This window comes from Sinohyriopsis cumingii, chromosome 15 (assembly GCF_028554795.1).
Source record: "Sinohyriopsis cumingii isolate HCF-2022 chromosome 15, ASM2855479v2, whole genome shotgun sequence".
NCBI lineage: Eukaryota > Metazoa > Mollusca > Bivalvia > Unionida > Unionidae > Sinohyriopsis > Sinohyriopsis cumingii.
In genome coordinates this window covers 73,084,208-73,106,408 of record NC_142975.1, presented here as the reverse complement: position 1 = coordinate 73,106,408, position 22,201 = coordinate 73,084,208, and the positions used below count along the sequence as shown (strand labels likewise).

The following is a 22,201-nucleotide window of genomic DNA, read 5'->3' as shown; positions in this document are numbered from 1 at the left end:
TGGTTATGACAGGATGCTGTCCATCAAATTTGGTCAAATTCTGCAGAGCAGTTTCTGAAAGGTGATTTAAAGGTTTATCTATTTTTGGTATTGGTGGCCATATTTGATACAGGATTGGCCTTAGTTTTATACAAGTCTGAAGCCCAAAAACATTGGTTAAATTATGTCAAGCAATTTTCGAGAAAAAGTTGTGTAAATGTTTTCCTCTTTTTACCAATGGTGGCCATATTTGATTGTGGACCAGAATCATAAAAGGCCTTTATGCCGGCATGCTTTCTGCTAAGTTTGGTTGAAAATGGTATGGTAGTTTTAAAAAGACTAGCAACTGTTGATATACACTTATCTGGCCTTACTTCCAGGTGAGCTAAAAACCTTATGGTTTCCTCAAATCTGAGAACTTGTTTTTACTCTTCTTCACACCCAAGATATAGCTACAATTCAAAGAGGAGTCTTTTGTGTCAAAGTATTGCTTTTTGCATATTTATGTCATAATAATAAAAAAATTCTGATGTATGTAAAGCACTGAAACAAGTAACTATGCTAATAAAGTCAGTTAAATAATCAACGATGACTGATACAGTCCCAGTGGATGAACAGTGACCAAATACATATAGTCATGGAAATGGACGTGGAGGCAAATTATTGGTAATTTGTATACATTTATTCAAAATTACATGGGTAATGGATGTAGTTATAAATTTAATATTTCTGTAAAAATTTTAATATCTGCAGCATTGTTATCAAATTAGGTACATAAGTTGACACAGTAGAGTCATACCATAGTTTAACCAATTGCAAGCTGTTCTATAAACTAACTTTGGTGGGGGGTTTACTGTCCTTTTCCACAGATAAAATTCATTAAATGTTCCTGAATTTCACAGGCAAGCTAACATAAAACCTCATTTACAGCATAAATTTTGAAACTAATTAAATTCTGCTTTTGGTTATTTATACATGCTGTTATATACACACATTTACCTAGCATGTTCACGGACTCCATCTTTGGACTTGAAAAGAACAAGACATCCCTCTATTTTACAGTGGTAGTGGTCCTTGTATAGGTACTGACATCTTGGGTTACAGGGATCATTGGCAGTGTATCTGTAATAAGGAAAAGTTATTATTATTTTTATTATTATTGTTTAAAAGTTGAATCCAACCCAGATCTACTATAATGCGCTACCAGACCTGTAGCTGTGCCACACCTAGAATTTAACATTAATGGTAGCCAGAAGGACTAATCGATCATAAATTTACTATTCCTGTTGAATCTTCACTAGTCCTTCAAACAAAACAAAGCTGACAGCTACTGAAACTTTTCTAACCACTGGGCAATTCAAATTCTGAAATTACTGAAACTTGATTAAGCTCTGGGCTATTCAAATGATCCAATTACTGAAACTTTCCTAACCACTGGGCTATTCAAATTATGAAACTACTAGTCCAACAAAAAATCTGCAAGCCTCTGGCAAGTGGACTACAATTAATTTCAAGATATACATGCAGTGTTTGTTAACACTAATCAGAAGAACAAGCAACATTGACCCTGGTCCGCCAGTGCAAATTTGCAATGGCAGATCAGGGTCTATGTTGTTTGCAAATGGACTTGACTAAAGTACATATGGTATTTTTATTAACAACCTTTTGCTACATGAAGTCTACAAGAATTTCTTATAAAACAAAATATATAACCACCTACAACAAACACCACAAACCTTGTGGAACTGCAGTGGCTCAGTGGTTAGCATGCCAGACTTGATTACTGAAGGATGGTCAAGTGTCAAATGTTGGAGCATGTAACATTTTACAAAATCAATTGCTTTACATATCAATGGGTCTAAGCAATATAAAATCATTCCAAAATGTATAGGCTGCTACTCTCAGGTGATTATCGACCCCCAAATAATAGTCACTACATGTAAAATGTACAAGACAAAGTACCATCATTTTACGCCAAGGTTAATTTATATCCAGAAAAGTTGTTGTTGTTGTTGTTGTTGTGGGGTTTAACGCCATTTTTCAGCACGATAGGCTATACATGGCGGCCAGTATTAATGGTGGAGGAAGAACCCGGAAAACCCCGGAAAGAACCACCGACCCACGAGAAGCTACTGGCAGGCTTTCTCACATGCCCACACTGGCTGAATCTTAGACTCGACCCGCCGCAGACAGAGATGGCAGTGATCCGTAACGAAGAGCGCTTTAGACCACTCGGTCACTCGGGGCCCCATCCAGAAAAGAGTATTGTTTTATCTCTATGATTCAGCTCTTTTTAAGAAGAATAAAAAGATTCCTGGGTATAAAGAAACGAATTAGTTTTCAACCATCAACCATCAAATCATCAGCATCTTGCTGTTTTTGATAAAATGAAAAGTTCATTTATTTAGTTTCTTAATTTTGATAAACTACACCTGAAACTGGTATGAAAAATTTCACATTATTCTCAAACACCTGTCCACAATTTGATCAGAAACATGATAATCTTTCTCTCAATGTATGCCCTGTGTGAACATTTTTGCACATGAAATCAATATTAAATGGATGTTTTAGAAGAAAGGCGTGCTGTCCTCTAAGCAGTCTTACATTTGGTAAAAATGTGTACTTTTATAAATGCTGTAAAATGCAAGAAGTAACAAAAAAACAGAATTAAAAAAATTATGTGTTGATGAAAGATGAAGCTAGGAGAAATTATACTTGTGAATGTTTGTGACTGAATTTGAAATGATTAAAACTCAGTAAATAATTTGTTTTAACTTCAACACTGAAAAATTAAGAGATATGCCTAAAAGAATATAAAAGTTTGCAAGAATTTTCTTGAAACAGAATCCCACTTCAAGGTCAATTAGCTTTTGTTTAAACAAAAAATTTAATCTGCAATATCATTTTTTCCGTTTAATGTATTATTGCTGATATCATGTGAAGGGGATGGAAGCTAGATGTCCCACTCTTAAATGTCACTCCATGTGTCGCCATGTTCTGCTTGATAACTGCAGCTCTTATATCTACATCCTTAATCAATAAAGCATATTTTCAAATTAAAGATGTTTTTAATGTACAATTTCCAAACCGCTTTAAAGTGGATTACATATTCATCAAAACTATTATTATTCACTCTCTCCAACACTCTTTCAACAAGGATTGCCTAAATTTTGTATCTAACTCATTTTTCCACATTTAGGAGGACCTGTGCTAATTTCTGAGCTTGTATTTTGCCTGGAAGCATTTTATAATAAGCAAGATTTCCATAGCTTTTTAATTACTTCCAAGTCCGACATATTATAAACAGCTTTTCATCTTTTCTCACACATCCCCTTTAAATTTTCATTATGAACAAATTGTACCTGACAAGATAGTTTTTCCACGAGTCATCTTTTTCCCTCCTTTCTGTGTATACTGTCCTGGGTGGCTGCAGCACAGTGGCCTCTGGTGATATAAGGGGTGTATTTGTTAGGGACTGGGTCAGCGGAATATTTAATGTGTTTGGCATTGATGATGTTGGGCTGGGACTTTCTTCTCTCTTCACCTCTTTCTTTCCTATCAAAGGAATGGGTAAATTCAAGGAATCATTAAGCTTTTCTCTGGATATTTCTGACGAATTGTCAGCCAGTGATGACATCCGGGAAGTGTCAGACATTTCATCTTCTAAATTAGAGTCAGAGAAATCTGTTCCACTTGGTGTAACTACATTTGACATTTCCCCAGGAGCAGATGATGAAAAATCTTCTGGTACTGGAGAAGATGACATGGAGATATCATCCTCTGGCTCGACCTTGATTCTTTTCAGTTCAAATGGCTCATTAACTGGGCTTCCTGATCGTTTGAATGCACCTGGAGTTAGAAGCCCACCAATTACTGTGGGTAGCATTGGAACAGCCTGCAGAACCATTTGGGTTTTATGGTTTTGTAATGGTGTCCCTGGCTCCTGAATTTGACTGGAGTTGTTAGTGGGAGCTGGACGAATCTGTGGTTTCGTGTGTTCCTCACGATATCGTTTGTATGCATTTTCAAAATCTTTCCTCTCATGTTTTCGTTTGTGGGAGTACAACTGAGCCGTTGAGTGGAGCACATAATCACAACCTAGAATACAAAAGAACAAATCGTTCAGACCAGTATTGGTATAAATTCATTAAAATAAATATAATGCCATGGAAAAGGTCTGACATACAACATAACGTTAAGATCACACACATTGTAAACTTAGTAATAAAAAAGCATAAATTCCTTTGTACATTGACAGAAATATTATCTATTATTTCTTATAACATTTTTTATTTCAAGACCCCAATTTATTTGCAAAGTAAAAGCAAAAATGATAGTTTAAAATTCAAACCATTTCATTTGCAAATGTTTTAAATACCAAGTATATACACATAACAAACTGAGATCCTGAAATTCTAATGGCTCTTGTCAAACATTTTTTCATAAAAAATTAACATGGCAGTCATATATATGTGAAGTGTGAAAAAAAAACACATTTAAAGAAAATATAACAGATTGAAACAAAAAATAAAACCTTCCAGTACCTAATTTTTAAATGTATGTGTCCCAGATTTGCTGCTGCTTTAGTATTTCATTATCCTTCCATGATTAACCGATCTTCTTTTAAAACTAGTTATTTATAAAACATCATTTTTATTTGCAGAAAACATTTCTATAGAATTTTACCCAACAATATCATTTATTCTACTCCAATGTTTTTAAAAAATAAATCATTGATTCACAACATGCTGACATACCTCAAAAATACCTAGCACCAATTAATGGGCATTTCCAGTAAAGTCAAAGAGTTAAATTTTATTTGATCAGATCTCCAAATAAGTCTAGTTCTTGTTTCTGGTATTTTTCTTTCTAAATTTGTGGCATGAGGGACTGAAGTTGTATTTGAACTTTAGTAATGACCCTGGAGCAATTGTAGGAATTTTGACAGATCCAGAAGATAGGCTCTCATGCCTCTTTGTATTCTGCTGTGTGGCTATAAAGTGTTTTAATAAATTAGGAAAAAACATAATGACCAAACATGCTCAGTCAGTGAGATATCTATTTCCTGTCAAACAAAAAAAAAACAATATAGTCACCTTTGAATAAAGCTAAGTCAGAAATATCTGTTATTAATTATTTGACAAATGAACAATCTTTAAACTTCTGAATCATTTGGGTGTTTATCTTTAAAGTAAAATGGATAAAAACAAATCAAACTCTTTTGCCTGAAGTCCAGTGAATCCAAGTAAATGCCAGTCATAACCTTTGACCTACAGGATGTGACTGGCAAATGGAGCTATTTAAGATCTCTGATTCAAAAGTAAACCTAAATTGTTTTTATCAAAGCAACCAAATTTTGTGGTTTCCATGTTAATAAATCCTAAACTAAACTTAATTAATTACAATGCTAGTGGACATTTTCCAACGTTAATCATTTTTCTTAATTAATTATCATGAAGATAATCAGTGGTCAGCATGCCAGATTAGTTTTGAATCATGCCCTGACCCCTCTCCAGCTGTGGAGTGACTCTGGGCAAGGACCTTTACTCTTATGGCTTCGATACAATAGTCTTTTCATGTGCTGATGTGTCCTTGAAAATTAAAAAAAAATCAAGTAATCAAGGCCAAAAATAAAAAAATACATACCTGGTCTGATACAATGAATATGGTTGCTGACTTTAGAATAACGACAACTATTGTGCGCACAATGCTCATACTTCATGAACTTTTTAAATCCATCTTTTGCAAGAATTTCATCCTTCTGGTGGTAGGTTTTGTGCTTTTCTGAAATTTAATCATATGAAACCGTCGGTGCAAATGTATGACAAAGCAGGTCATTTATTTCAAAACTTGATGCTGTATCAATTGCATTCAATTTCGTAACTCCATGCCAAACAAATTATATTAAATTTCAAAACTCCATGCTGAATCATATTCATTTTCAAAACTCCATGCCAAGTCAAACACACTGATGAGAAAACATAATGGTCAATGACATTTTCATAGAAATTTCATCACTTCTGAAGCAATCAATAGTGCATAGTCAAATAAAGTTTCTGACACTATTACAAATAGATCCAAAATAATGGTCAGTTATTGTATTATTTCTAAGTAATTCACTGCACCTTATATATACTCAATTGTGAAAGAGTATATTTTGGAATATTGCTTAGTCTAATCAAGACCGCTGAACATTGTACTGTATTTGTCAAGTCTTTTATTATAAAATATCAAAAGTCAAGTTTGGTGATTATCACTCATTACTATTAATTACTCAAAAATTTGCTCCAAACACACTATTACCATCATAAATCTACTATTGATTTGCACATGGACTGCCAATATCATGCCCTAGCAGCATTATTGTTGTCACTGCTGTCACTGTCATCATCATCAACACAGTAACTACCATCATCATCATCAACACAGTAACTACCATCATCATCATCAACACAGTAACTACCATCATCATCATCAACACAGTAACTACCATCATCATCATCATCACAGTTACAACTATCATCATCATCATCACAGTTACAACTATCATCATCATCAACACAGTAACTACCATCATCATCATCATCACAGTTACAACTATCATCATCATCATCACAGTTACAACTATCATCATCATCAACACAGTAACTACCATCATCATCATCATCACAGTTACAACTATCATCATCACCATCATCATCATCAGTTACAACTATCATCATCATCATCATCACAGTTACAACTATCATCATCATCAACACAGTAACTACCATCATCATCATCAACACAGTAACTACCATCATCATCATCATCACAGTTACAACTATCATCATCATCATCATCATCAGTTACAACTATCATCATCATCAACACAGTAACTACCATCATCATCATCAACACAGTAACTACCATCATCATCATCAACACAGTAACTACCATCATCATCATCACAGTTACAACTATCATCATCATCATCATCACAGTTACAACTATCATCATCATCATCACAGTTACAACTATCATCATCATCAACACAGTAACTACCATCATCATCATCAACACAGTAACTACCATCATCATCATCAACACAGTAACTACCATCATCATCATCATCACAGTTACAACTATCATCATCATCATCATCATCAGTTACAACTATCATCATCATCATCACAGTTACAACTATCATCATCATCAACACAGTAACTACCATCATCATCATCAACACAGTAACTACCATCATCATCATCAACACAGTAACTACCATCATCATCATCATCACAGTTACAACTATCATCATCATCATCATCAGTTACAACTATCATCATCATCATCACAGTTACAACTATCATCATCATCAACACAGTAACTACCATCATCATCATCAACACAGTAACTACTATCATCATCATCAACACAGTAACTACCATCATCATCATCATCACAGTTACAACTATCATCATCATCATCAGTTACAACTATCATCATCATCAACACAGTAACTACCAATCATTATCATCAACACAGTAACTACCATCATCATCATCATCAAAGTAACTGCCATCATCATCATCATCATCACAGTTACAACCATTATCATCTTCATCACAGTAACTACTATCATCATCATCATCATCACAGTTACAACCATTATCATCATAATCATCAAAATCATCATCAATTTTTAAACCACCAACACCAACATGATAATCATTTGTGGTATACTTTTAACTTACCCATATCTGCTTTATTTTTAAATGTGAAGTAACAGTTAGAACGTCGACAGTGAAAGTGGGTAGTCCTCTGTCCATAGAAGGTGCAGCTGGGAGTACCACAGTCCTCTGTTGCCCGGAATCGCTGAAACCCTTCCTGTATAATGGCTGAGTCCTTACGATGGTAGTTGGCATGCATCTGGACATCTGAGGTGCTGATGTACACCTTGTCACAGCCAGGCTAGGAAAAAGAATAAAAAAGAATATACGAAAATGTAATTTTACTACAGAGCTTAAGAAATTCAGCACTGACAATGTCCATACAATCTGGCTATGTTCATACATGGCTGTTTTTTTTCATTACACAAAACTTATAGATGATAAATCTAGTACCCAATCCAACATAATGTACTTAGGACCAATATTTCAAATATGTTGTCAATGACATTTTTTAAAATTTGTTTAAAGAAACAGACTTATACAATTCTCCTTTTGTTATAATCTTCATAATCAAAACTGCCCAACTGGCAGTTTATTTTTTGTGCAAACAATGAAGGTAGAGTGGTTGAACAGAAATCTATGATTCAAGACTCAGTCTCGATTCATGCAAGCTTTACTAATGTCTTGTCTTCAATTTTTGTTGTGCATTCTTTCTTAATATTTGTAAGTATTATTAATGTTTGTACAAGATATAAATTATAATCTTCTCAAGTCTCTAAGAAGAAAGGAAAGCATGCATGGTCATCAATCTCATTTAATTACTTTTAACAGTAATATGCATACAAAATTTTACCGATAATGTTGTCCTTTTTGTCTTTCATGAGTAGTATTATAGTGAGGGAATGGGGGGGATGGCATTTTTAACGCATTTTTGCATGCATGCATAGGGTTTGATGACACTAAATCACAATCCTGGCTACTTAGTGCCCATGAAATGTAATGCTCTGAAAATACAAAGGTATATAATGTTCAACCTTTAGAAAGATAAATCCTTGCAAATAAATGTTAAAAACCTTTCCCACAAGATAAAAGGTAAAAAATGTAACAATCCTTTAAGAATGAAAAAAGGTAGTGTGTTCATTTCCAGTATCACTAATTCTGTCAGCAGATATTGATGAAAAAAAGTAATTATTAACAACTGGATCACAAACAGCTCCTTTGAGCCAGCCTAGTTAGAGAAAACAAGTTATTTCCCTTTAGTTACAACAAATGGGTTATTTGGATTTCCAAGGCTCATGACACTGGGAAAGATACAAATTTTGCAACAGATGGTTACCATTTTTAATGCTATATAATGCACACTTGAATTACAAACAGCATAGACCCTGATCCATCTCTGTTTAATGTGACAGAGCTGGCGTGGACTTCATTAAGCTATTTAGCTTGAGGTTTTATTTTGACCAATCACAAATAATGTTACATTTAAAAACTCATTCCTGATTTCTGATAGTGGGAACTCAAACTTGAGCTCAGTTTTATTATCTACAGGCCCGGATCAATGTGGCTTGCATTTGTACATGATTTAAATACAAATAAATTGGCGGCAATTAGAATAGCATTGGACTGATAATAATGGGTTATTGTCAAACTATATCTTGGTGCTGTGGACAATTTGTAATTCAATTATTTTACTTCCTCAAAAATGGGTCAGAATAAGTTAGGGAAGAAGGGTTTGAAATGATTTGATGCTGATCATATTCAGTGCTTTATCAACATGATCCCAACTTCCTCATCTATACTGTCAATCTCAGATATGTGTAGGCCCAGAGCATTAGCATACAAAATCAAAATGAATATTTCTTCATTACTTTCTTTCTGCATTGGTTATAAAGTGTCACGACATTATCATGTCCCTATATCTGTACTGGCCTAAGGATGTCAAGACTTTACAATGTCTCTATGTCTGTGCCAGCCTTAGGATGCAATGACAACATCATGTCTGTATCTGTGTTGGCCTTAGGATGCAATGACAATATCATGTCAATATCTGTGTTGGCCTTAGTGTGCAATGACAACATCATGTCTTTATCTGTGTTGGCCTTTGGGTGCAATGACAACATCATGTCTATATCTGTGTTGGTCTTAGGATGCAATGACATATCATGTCTCTATATCTGTGTTGGCCTTAGGGTGCAATGACAACATCATGTCTCTATATGTGTTGGCCTTAAGACGCAATGACAATATCATGTCTCTGTATCTGTGTTGGTCTTAGGATGCAATGACAACATCATGTCTCTATATCTGTGTTGGTCTCAGGATGCAATGACAACATCATGCCTCTAAATATGTGTTGGCCTTAGGATTAAATGACATTATCATGTCTCTATATCTGTGTTGGCCTTAGATGCAATCACAACATCATGTCTCTATATCTGTGTTGGCTTTATGATGCAATCAGAATATCATGTCTATATATCTGTGTTGGTCTTATGATGAAATGACAATATCATGTCTATATATCTGTGTTGGTCTTATGATACAATGACATCATGCCTCTATCTATGTGTTGGCCTTTGGATGCAATGATGTCTTTATTATCTCTATATACGTGTTGGCCATAGGATGCCATGACATTATTATGTCTCTATCTCTGTGCTGGTTTTAGGATGCAATGACAATATCAAGTCTCTTTCTGCAATATGTGCTAATTTTATCTAAAATGTATCATGTACTTAGAGTGCAACATATTATATTTCTACTTTATATTTTTCTTTCTTCAAAATGCCAAATTATTAAAATTAATCCCTAAGGTTATTATTTTGCTAATTTCAATAACTTATTTTTTAAAAGTTATGAATATTGTCTTCTAAAAATAATTTTTAATGAATCCTGTGTTCTAAAATTATTTTAAAAAATAAGTTCAAAATTTTTTCCTGCAAGGGTATAAATTCAGCAAAACAAACATGTGATTCTCAATAGTTCTTAGTTTTGGTTACTTCCCTTGCTTTAAATAGCAAACTGTTCAGTACAGTATTTTAAACTGTTTAGTAATGGTGGCAACATTCTAAAAGTTCTTCATACCTGAATGTTCTGTTCGAAATTTGGTCAAAATTGGTCAGTGGTTTTTGACAAGTTTAAAATAGCAATTGTTCATGGCTGCACACTGGACAATGCACACCAGATGCAGGGCCATGCCATAAGCTCACATGGTCTTACAGCCAGGTCAGCTAAAAATAAACCAAAACACCTCCACCCAACCAATCACACATCAAACAGCCTCTAAAGTATATCATGTGAACAAGGACTAAAACTTGAAAAGTTTTGAATTTTAATAACCAGATAATAACAAGATCCAAAGTTAAGAAATCTTATTATATTTATGATGTATGTATTTACATGGATATAAATTTGCATGATTTTACATAAATTGCCATCTTTTGTCTGTTCATTAATTCCTGAATTTTGAAGGGGTCCTGTTTTCTTAACACAAGGATCATCAATCATTGTTGATTTAAATTCACAGTTTCCTGCAAACAAACAAATTGATCAATATCTCAATATAAGTCACTTCACTGTATCTGTGCAAAGAACAAGTTTAATGTATTCAAAATATAGCATGGTTTCTTATTTTCAAGTCTAGGGTAGAGTTAAATTTGTATATTAAGTTTTATAACACCCCCCTCAGTGCTTTGTTTTAAAGGCTTTTGATGTCATTATCTGTACTTGTTCTACATTCAGTACATGATTAGATTACAAAAGGCATTGGGGCAGACAAGAGGTTTACAATCAAGAGACAGGACCTTTCCAAAGATAAGCTGGGGTTTGGCTGCCTTGTAAACAAATTTTGAAAAGTCAGTCTGGGTGGGTGGGCTTGAAATTGGGAGAAGGTTTCATATTTAAAACTGACCAAAACAATATGGGAAAAGTTTATTATTAAGTGTGAACCTCTCATGAGTGAATTACAATAAATTGGGGGGGGGGGGGGTAATTCTTTCCATCCCAAAATTCAAGTAATACCTGTAAACAATGGTAGTGAGTTTGTCTGCCATTGTGGGTACAAGGACCAAATTTCTCAACACAGCTGTCTAGGGGACTGTAGCGCATGAAGCCATGTTGGAGAGACTCATCACGCTTTTTGTGCCACTTAAAGTGCCGAACCATTTCCTCTTTCTTGATGAACACCTGGAAGCTACAGTCGAGACAGTGGTAATGTTCCTTGTAACCAAGATCTTGGCAGTGAGACCCACCACATTCCTTACTGCTGACATATCTGTAATGAAAATTTTACTATTTTAATTTCGTTCTTCACAAGACAAAAATTTACAAGTAAACTTCAAGATGAGTGTTAGCATATTGTGGTACTGTTATTGTGACCAAGAATCCTAACGAATTTAGAAATTAACTAATTATATGTCAATTAACCTCGATTTATGCACCATACTCTCAATGAATCAGATATTGGGGTGATTTGGTCTTGCAGGTGGAAGATACCTGGGCAATGCACCAACCATCTGGTGTTGACTTGATTTGTCTTTGTTCACACCAAAACAGGTGCCAGTCCAAAAAAAAAAAAAAAAAAAAAAAGGCAAAGTAAGAACTGTTCTAGCACAGCCTCTAAAAAAAACTATATGCTGAATTTCAGAATATACAGCAAGCTTATATATAGTCAAGTCCAAGGGACATGAAGATTTAGCTCTTTAAAACAATCATACATGGATTACATTAAAAAAAAAAATAACTGAAATTTCAGTTTTCCAGAGTAATTGGGAGAAGGTTTTATATTTAAAACTCCTGCTCACTAAATGCAGTCTCTTGCTATAGTATATGATTTCTACATTATATATGATTTCTGTATTATATTATTTTCTATAGTATATACAATTTCTATAGCATATGATTTCTACAGTATGTATGATTTCTATAACATTATTTTCTATAGTATATATAATTTCTATATGATTTCTATACCATACAGTTTCTACAGTATATAAGATTTCCATAACATAAAATTTCTACAGTATATATAATTTCTATAATATATGATTTCTATACCATACAGTTTCTACAGTATACAAGATTTCCATAACACATAAAATTTCTACAGTATATATGATTTCTGTGGATTTTTAACTGCATTTTTAGCACATTCTTGGCTATATCATGCCAAGGAAATGGGAACTAGGTGACTTTCCTGAGGACACACCAAGGCAGCTAACCCAGGCTGGCCTCGGCAGATATTTATCCCACAACCCTTGAATTATAAGTCCAATGCTCTAACAACTGACCTACCAAAGCTCACTGCTATACATGAAGTTTACTCGAAGTTCAAGTAAAAATAATAAACATCAAGGTTCAAGGATCACTTTGACAACAAAAAATTTTGTGTAAATAAATACTGGTGCTCTTGGTGGGGGGATATCAAATGATTCATGTCAGATATAACTCTGTTCAGGACCCAATTTCACAAATAAATTCTTATAATCTAAGTTAAGGCATCTGAATGGTAAATTTTAAGTTAAGACTTAAATTTCAACCAATCAGATTGTAGGATTCTAAGCAAGTGCCAAGCTTCCTCACATATATACGTTGGTCTAGCCAAGTCTTGAACTCATGTGGACAGAGGTGTGATTGATCTAGAAAGGTAAGCACCTCAAACCACTTGACCACCAATGCACCATTTTCATTTAGAACCAAGTAAACATCAACAGACATTTTTTTTAGTGAAAACCCCACGATGATATGACAATCCATTCCGGAGAAGTAGCTACAACAAGAATTTCAAGATGAACACTGTATCAGCTACATTAGATATCAGCTACATTAGATATCAGGTCAGTTACATTTTCATTTATGAACAACCATGCATCATAAGAAGTCTTCAGATGTTAACACCGTGTCAACATGACTTTCAGTTCAAGAATAGCATCAGAAGATTTTAAAGATGGATGTTGTGGTAGCCATATTCGATTTCTGAACAGAACAATCTTCATATATGACTAAGTAAATGGTGGGATGAATATGTCTGTAAAGTGTCAAAGGAATACTCCTAATAGTTTAGAAGCAGCAGTGATAACAAACTTGCACAAACCGATGGACAAACATATATCAGAGCATCCCATAAGTTCTTCTAGTCTATGACCACAGTAGGAGCAAATATTATTAAACTTGTTTCAAAATTTAATTTCAAATAAGCACTCATGTACAATCCTCCCTAAACATGTATATACATGGGTAAACACAGTAATGTGGCTGTTATCTGAAATTTGGATTTCACATTCAATTTCTGTTCAAGTTCAGCATGTTTAAATCATTTCAAGTTAAGTGTTTTATTGCATTATCAGCAGTAAAACACAACACATTTTTCAGCTGAAACATACGTGGAGAAAAGTATTTTCAATGTGCTAATTGCAATTCTGTACACGTAATTTTTTGGGGTGGGTGGGGTAAACTAATTTTAATTATGCAATACTAACCTGTCTCTATTGTGTAGCTTTTACTACTTTGTGTTGAAAAACATTGCCTAATCGCTGTGAATACATCTTCCCACAGAGCAAAGAACTGTTAATAAGACATGGTCCACTCATACACCACACATCCCCATTCGAAGAACAGTAATTGTTTTCATACATGACAATTATACCATGACAAAAGAGTGGGGTGGGATAAGGGTATTCGGCAATAGCAGCAGTTAAGTATTGCAAAATTAAAATTAGTTTAACACCTCCAAACTACATTTTGAAAATTACAATTAACACACATTCAATATATATTATCATGATCCAGCTAAATAGTAAAAGAGAGATGCCCTTTCCATTGTCGTAAGTCTTCTTCTCACTGCTACCCTCCAACCCCTCCCTTTTTTCTGCATATCACAAAAACATCTTTGCAGCAACATGTTATTTTCCTTTTGATTTTACATATTTTTCATAACAATTTAGGTTATGATAAAGAAAGAAATGTTGTTCGTTGTTGTACCAATAAACAGAGAATTGTATAGAATATATGAAATCCCTGTCACCAAGAAATGACTCTTGTTCGTATTAAACATTTTTTTTTGCCCTCTATGGCTCTTGCCATTCCTGCTCTAAAATCTTTACAGCTGAGCACCATGAGTGTTTGCAATCTTTGAATTTAGTTATTATTTAGTGCACTAGGTGGGCCAAATATCACAATAAATGTATTCCAGGATGCTACAGAGGCTCTGACATGGATAAACAGCATGATTTACATAAATGTATCCCTTCCTATCCACCCTAACCCCACTCTTCCTATCCACCACAACCACTCCAAGAAAGAAAGAATAGTTCTTTAAATGATTTGAAGAAAAAAATATCAATCCTTGTTATGTATTGATATACTATCAGCCTACAATAAAAGCATCCAAGTCCTTGTTACATACTGATACATGTAATAGTCCACAGTTAAAGTATCAGAGTCCATGATGCAAACTGATACATGTAGTAGTTCACAATTAAATTATCAGAGTCCTTGTTACATACTGATACAAGTAGTAGTTCACAATTAAAGTATGAGTCCTTGTTACATACTGATACAAGTAGTAGTTTACAATTGAAGTATCAGAGTCCTTGTTACATACTGATACAAACAGAAGTTCACAACTAAAGTATCAGTCCTTGTTACATACTGATACAAATAGTAGTTCACAATTAAAGAATGAGTCCTTGTTACATACTGATACATGTAGTAGTCTGCAATTAAAGTATCACAGTCCTTGTTACATACTGATACATGTAGTAGTCTGCAATTAAAGTATCACAGTCCTTGTTACATACTGATACATGTAGTAGTCTGCAATTAAAGTATCATAGTCCTTGTTACATACTGATACATGTAGTAGTCTGCAATTAAAGTAGCATAGTCCTTGTTACATAACGATACATGTAGTAGTCCACAATTAAAGTATCATAGTCCTTGTTACATACTGATACATGTAGTAGTCTGCAATTAAAGTATCATAGTCCTTGTTACATACTGATACATGTAGTAGTCTGCAATTAAAGTATCATAGTCCTTGTTACATACTGATACATGTAGTAGTCTGCAATTAAAGTATCATAGTCCTTGTTACATACTGATACATCTAGTAGTCTGCAATTAAAGTATCATAGTCCTTGTTACATACTGATACATGTAGTAGTCTGCAATTAAAGTATCATAGTCCTTGTTACATACTGATACATGTAGTAGTCCGCAATTAAAGTATCATAGTCCTTGTTACATACTGATACATGTAGTCCGCAATAAAACTTAGGGCAGAAGAAGAAATCGAAGGTGAAGGTAGAAGTAGTAATGGTTGTAGCATTGGTCACTGTATGGTTGTGCCAGTGACAACCATGTGATTGTAACATTATTAATTTTAAGAGTGGTAGTGGTGGCAGTTATGCTTGTGACTATAATTATTTTTGTTGTCTAATTCTGTTTTCCTAAACTCTTTCATTTCTCGTTTTACCTCTTTAAGTACTTTGTGTAATCTGGCAGAGGAAATTTTCCTCCCTGGATCTGAAGTGATACAGGACTGGTGGCTGCAGAGGACAAAACAGGCCCTTTGGCAACCAGAGAGGGTTTGCTAAATAGACTGGTGTTACTGCTACTGTTGAACTTGTCACCTGATTGGATAAATGAAAGTGAAAGAAAATGTAATAAATGAAACAAACAATGTCTCCCTAAAAGTATTTAACATTCTCCTTATGTAAAATCTGATAAAGAAAAATATCTTTATAAACTAAGATTATGATTTTTCCATACAAAGAAAAAAAAAATAATATATATATATATATATATATATATATATATATATATATATATGGGATAATAATATGTAATAAAAACTGATGACATGTATATTTTTGAGACTTCATATAAAATATTTAAAGGAGATATTATCTCCTTTAAATATTTTATATGAACTTTTGATTCCAGATTTGCTCTTGCTTTTATATTAGTATTATCCTAACCTTCCATGATTCACCTAGTTTCCAGTCAAACTAATTATTCATAAACATAACTTTTTCTTTAAATTAAGAAATACTGTGAAATTCCACACCACAACGGTATTTTGTTCCACTGAGCTCATTTATTGGAGGGGCCCCGAGTGGCCAAGTGGTCTAGAGCGCTCTCTGTTACAGATCACTGCCATCTCACCTCTGTCTGCATGGGTTTGAGTCTCGGATTCAGCCAATGTGGGTATATGAGCAAGCTTGCCAGTAGCTTCTCGAGGGTTGGTGGTTCTTTCCGGGGGTTTTCCCGGGTTCTTCCTCCACCATTAATACTGGCCGCCATGTATAGCCTATCGTGTGCTGAAAAATGGTGTTAAACCCTACAACAACAACTGTTACAACAACATTTGTTGGACATGTGAGGCAAACATGGCAATATCATGGGTAATAGGCTTTTTTTTTTACCCATGTCCTCCAAATCTCGACCCTGGGTGCACTTTTTCATCAGAAAAAATTATCTAAAAATATTGATACAACTTTCATTAGTGGATGCCCTTCCATGTCTCTGTTGACGCTAGCATTGGCCAAAGTCACAATAAAACTGTAATGGCAATGAATAATTTTTTTAAACAATGTATTTGGCAATGAAAACATTCAAGTACGTAGAGTTGCAATGCAAAGTATTTGATGGCTGTTGGAATAAATGACTTTTAGGTTTAGACCACAAATATGGCAAGGAAGATTTTTTGTATTTTGACACTGAAATAATGACATAAAAAGACTAAATTTATGTCATTAACTTAATGATCCATTAGTTTGAAAAGAAATTAATTCAGAAAACATAGGTATTTATTATAATATATGCTGAAAAATAATGAGTGTGCAATAAAGTTAAACAAGAGAAATAGCCAGAACTGAAAATTCCATGTTGCAGCACATTTCAGGTTGAATATATTCAAACAGGTTTCCTTGAGTTACTTGAGCACATGATGAAACCTTTATTGTAACAAGCCAAGTTTCCAAGGAAAATAAGATATTACAGAACAGAGAACAAAGTTAAGGTAGCAAAACTGTCAAAGCAAATAAGTATGGCATCATTTTGATAGCTCTTTTCATCCATTATGTAATATTATTTTTGTTTTTGGAGGGTGGGGGACAGTGTCTCCTGCCCCTTCAGATCATATGTACAACACTGTGTGTGTATTATATATATATATATATATATATATATATATATATATATATATATATATATATATATATATATATATATATATATATATATATTATACACACACACATACACACGCTGGTAATAAAATCAGATTTGCAAAATAAAGAGAAGCATAGGTTTTGTATCTTAGGAAATCACAAAACTAAAAAATGACTAACAGTTAAGGACAAAGAGAAACTAATGTATAGCGTACAGAGTTTGAACTTAATCGTTTCCGATTCAAATATAATAATCAATGTAGCTTCCAGTATGCAGGAATCTTCATAATGAAGATCGATTTTAGCCTGATTTAGTTTAATAATGTTTGCACAATTTTTATCCACTTAATTTGTATCATCTTTCCACATTTTGTTCACAAAGACAGATCACATAATGTTTGAGGCTAGTGAAAATATGATGCTTTCTTTGATGCTAGTAAATGTCTAAAACTTTTATGGCTTTTAATTTGAAACTGCTCATGAAAAATAATAAGAATTGCTAAATATGAAAATCGCCAAAGGTAACATGTTTTATTATCTACATTCATCATAAAACAGCATAATTTCAAAGTTTAAACATTATACATATATTAAGCATGTCAAGGTACATGTAACGTAAGTAAAAATGTACTTTACAAAAGATAAATGGCTAAATATAAACTATTCTGGAGACACTTAGTTCTGCTTGAGAGCTTTTCTTTTGGTAAGAACTTAAAACAGTCATAATTTCAAGAAGTTTTACCATTTTAGAATACTTTTGTTCTTGAAATCCTTATCATAATTCAAAGATATAAATGCTGAAGCAGTATTATCAGTAGCTATAATTTATTTTTATAAATTACAAATCTCAAACTGCATCTATCAACCACCATCTATCTATCAATTGATGTTCATAGAAATTTCAACAGGCAATTATCCAAGTCCAAGAAATCAGCAAGCAAACTTGCATATCAATACAGGTTTGGGAGCTGTTTTACTGAATTCTCACTGGCCAATCTCTTGTCCTAGGCAATGTCTGATCCATAAAACAATGACACTTGCAAGTGCTATCAGCTTGTTTAAGAGATGATCTGCTGCCCTAAAGGTCAAAAGACACCTGGGCAGCTTTCACAATACAATTCAAATATTTTAACTTTTTTACTTTTCATCCAAACCAGGTAAAATCTTTGCTATCAAATGAAATGTACCTATAATAAAGTGACAACATTTTGAAATGATAAACTTTAGTTTTACAGAAAATGTAATGCTAATGTGTAGGGATGGCTACCATGGTTCTGTTGATTTGTCACTTCTGTTGTGGATTAGTGGATCTAAGTCCATTTTTCAGCACATGATAGGCTACGCATGATGGCCAGATTATCTGGTGGAAGAAGAACCCAGGAAAACCCCAGAAAGAACCACTGACCCATGGGATTAGCTACTGGGAAGCTTTCTCACGTACCCACACTTCCCAAACCAAGACTTGAACCTTTGCAGACCAAGCTGAGATGTCAATGATTTGTAAAGGTTAGCACCTTAGACAACTTGCTCACCTGGGGCTCTTATCACTTCTGTACTGACAGTAATTTCTGCTTTGGCTCTCACTGTATTTTCTGGTACATAACAATTACTCAAAAATGAGAGAAGCACAGGCCTAAATCTTTCAGCACGTTAGAGATTAGTGCATCAGACAGATCAAGTACCCTTGCTGTTGCAATATTCTCACACTATAACACTGTCCATGGAAGCCACACAAATGTACCACCTAACAGATGAGGTCGCTTTATACTGAGGTACAATATAAATAATAGTGCTATTATTTTAATAGTAGTGGAGCAGCAGTAGCTCTGTTGGTGGTGTATCGGACTCATAATCTAAAGGTTAGAGGTTTGATACCTACCCAAGCCAGCTCTGATCAACTGCATTGTTATGTCCCAAGGAAAGGCAATTGATTCCTATTTCCTTTTGCATGATATCGTCATTAATGTGCTCAGATTAAGCACTGTTCAAATCCAACCAACTAACAGTATCACTTAATCAAATGGGATCCATGACAATAATGCCTTTTTAAAGGGACAGCGTTGCAGTGGGACACCTTGTACAGTGAGATAGCAATGTTAGTTCTACTGATAATTGCAATGAACATAGCCCTGTGATCTGCCAAGCCATCTGATCAGTGTTGTCCATAGGCTTGCCTGTTTTAGGAGGGTGCATGCTGAACTCTTTCCTATTTAGCTGGTACTGTGCCTTCTGTACAGAATCCCTGTTCTATTACGAAACTGGCTGATGTTAAATCTTCAGCAGTTTATTACATTGAATAAGGTAATATTTTAAATGTGCATTGTGGGTATAAACTTGGCATCATTTACCCTGATTTTGCACTCACAAATATTATCTTAAATGCACCAGTGGTGTGCATAAAAATGCCCTCTCTTGTCAAAAGAAACTTTAACATGCTTAATTTATTGCATGGAAACAACTCTTACAATCAAGGTTGAACTAAAATAAATTTATGTTATCTGACATGTAATTTTGTTACTAAAATACAGAACTGAACAAGCTTGCTTTTTTTCACACTTGATAACCTAGTAAAACTACCTTCCCAAAAATGTAAAAAAAAAATTAAGGTTTTTAGTGCACCAAAATTTATTAAAGATGCACTGTATATATTTCACAGCAATCAATTTCTTTAGTTTTTATGTAATCATTATTTCCATTTATTTTGTACTCTTAGACTAATCAAATTTCATTCATTCTGCATTCTATGGTTGCACAGATGAAATATTTTTGGACTAATCCAATGACCACAGGTTTGACATCTGCACAGGCCTGGAGCCCTGGTCAGCTGCCACAGTGTCTTCTTGGGAAATATACTTAACTCTCATGTCCTTGGCATAATAAAGACAATGTCTTAAAATTGCAACTAAAACCAATAAATGAAGAAAAAAACCTAGTAATTCTGCAGTACTAAAACTATACAACAATTTCCAACATTAAAAATAGATACAGTCAGATAATAATAATAACAGTAACAATAACAGCTTTGTTTTACAGAGGGTGACACAATCAATTTGGCGAAACTAATCTACCCTGTGACACTCTATTATTTACATATTTATATGAGTGCTCAGATAGACTCATTCAACCTCTCTCTTTTCCTCGCTTGTGTGTGTGCATTTCCTCTGGCTAAAGTAAAAGCAATTCTTTCCTAGTAAATTACAGTGTATACAGTTTTATTTTTTGTACATTGTGATAATCAAAATAAAATCATACTTGTAACATTTTCATGTACTTACCAGACCATGCTAAAATTGGGTCATGTATATCATTATTTACACAATATAGCTAGGCAACAGCAATGAATGTGGATTTTTTCATTTTTAATGGGGGTACAATTCACTACTAACCAAGAAGTTTAATTTTTCATACAATATATCAGTCGAACTTGGCCAATGTGGGTATGTGAGAAAGATTGCCAGTAGCTTCTCGTGGGCTGGTGGTTCTATCTGGGGTTTTACCCGGTTCTTCCTCCACCATTTATACTGGCTGCCATGTAATGCCAGCCTATCTTGTGCTGAAAAATGGCATTAAACCCTACAACAATAACAAAAACAACAACAATTCCCTCAATTGGTGAATCTGTGTCTTGAAAAAAAATTCAATCTCTCTTCATCTGCTTTTGGGAAAAGAAAATGATTCTAGCTGAACTATTTGTATACCAATGCCAAACATGTGATGTGACTAGTTTTGTTTGTGGAAAACATGAAATCTGGAAACGCCAACTTCAGAGTAAATTAAATCATAGTTTTTTAAACTTTAGAAGAATTTTCCAGTGCAATGTTTGTGTCAGTAGTACTGCAGCCACTGTGAGTACTATAAACCAACTTTACCATCTCGATTTCAATTTCACTGACGAGAAAATGAAATCACAAAAATTGGCAAAATGGCTGCTCTAATGCAATAGAATATGTTCTGATAATGATAATGCTCATTTACTTAAAGGTATTTACATTCTTCATTGAAAACCCCATGTTAATGCAACCATCCACTTAGAAGGAGTAGTGACATGATTTTCAAGATGGTTTCCATAGCAGCCATACTAGACATCAGATCGGTATCATTTTTTTATAGGACCAAGTGAACATCATAAGATGTCTTATTCAGAACCATGTGTTTATACAACTCCATGTTGATATGACCATCTAATCCATTCAGGAGCAGAGATAACAAGGTTTTCAAAATGGTCATGGTGGTGACCATACTGGACATCAGATTGGCAATATTTTAATTGAGGACCAATTAGACATCATAGGAAGTTTTTTGATGAAATCCCCTCGTTTATATTACCATTCATTCAGAAGGAATAGTGACAACAAGATTTTCAAGACAGCTGCCATGGTGGTCATACTGTTCAAAAGA

At 34.1% G+C, this 22,201-nt stretch overlaps 1 protein-coding gene across 1 annotated transcript in view; it reads right to left on the bottom strand.

The window, feature by feature from the left end:
- Positions 1-22,201, bottom strand: part of LOC149782064 (zinc finger protein castor homolog 1-like) — a 98,402-nt gene that overhangs the window by 15,290 nt on the left and 60,911 nt on the right. Inside the window, exons 3-8 of the mRNA XM_089933490.1 lie at positions 16,105-16,261; positions 11,652-11,904; positions 7,716-7,932; positions 5,626-5,763; positions 3,342-4,077; positions 979-1,101 (exon numbers count right to left, since the gene is read on the bottom strand). Of these exons, the coding sequence (XP_089789616.1) occupies positions 979-1,101; positions 3,342-4,077; positions 5,626-5,763; positions 7,716-7,932; positions 11,652-11,904; positions 16,105-16,261 (1,624 nt within the window). The remainder of the gene's footprint in view (positions 1-978; positions 1,102-3,341; positions 4,078-5,625; positions 5,764-7,715; positions 7,933-11,651; positions 11,905-16,104; positions 16,262-22,201) is intronic.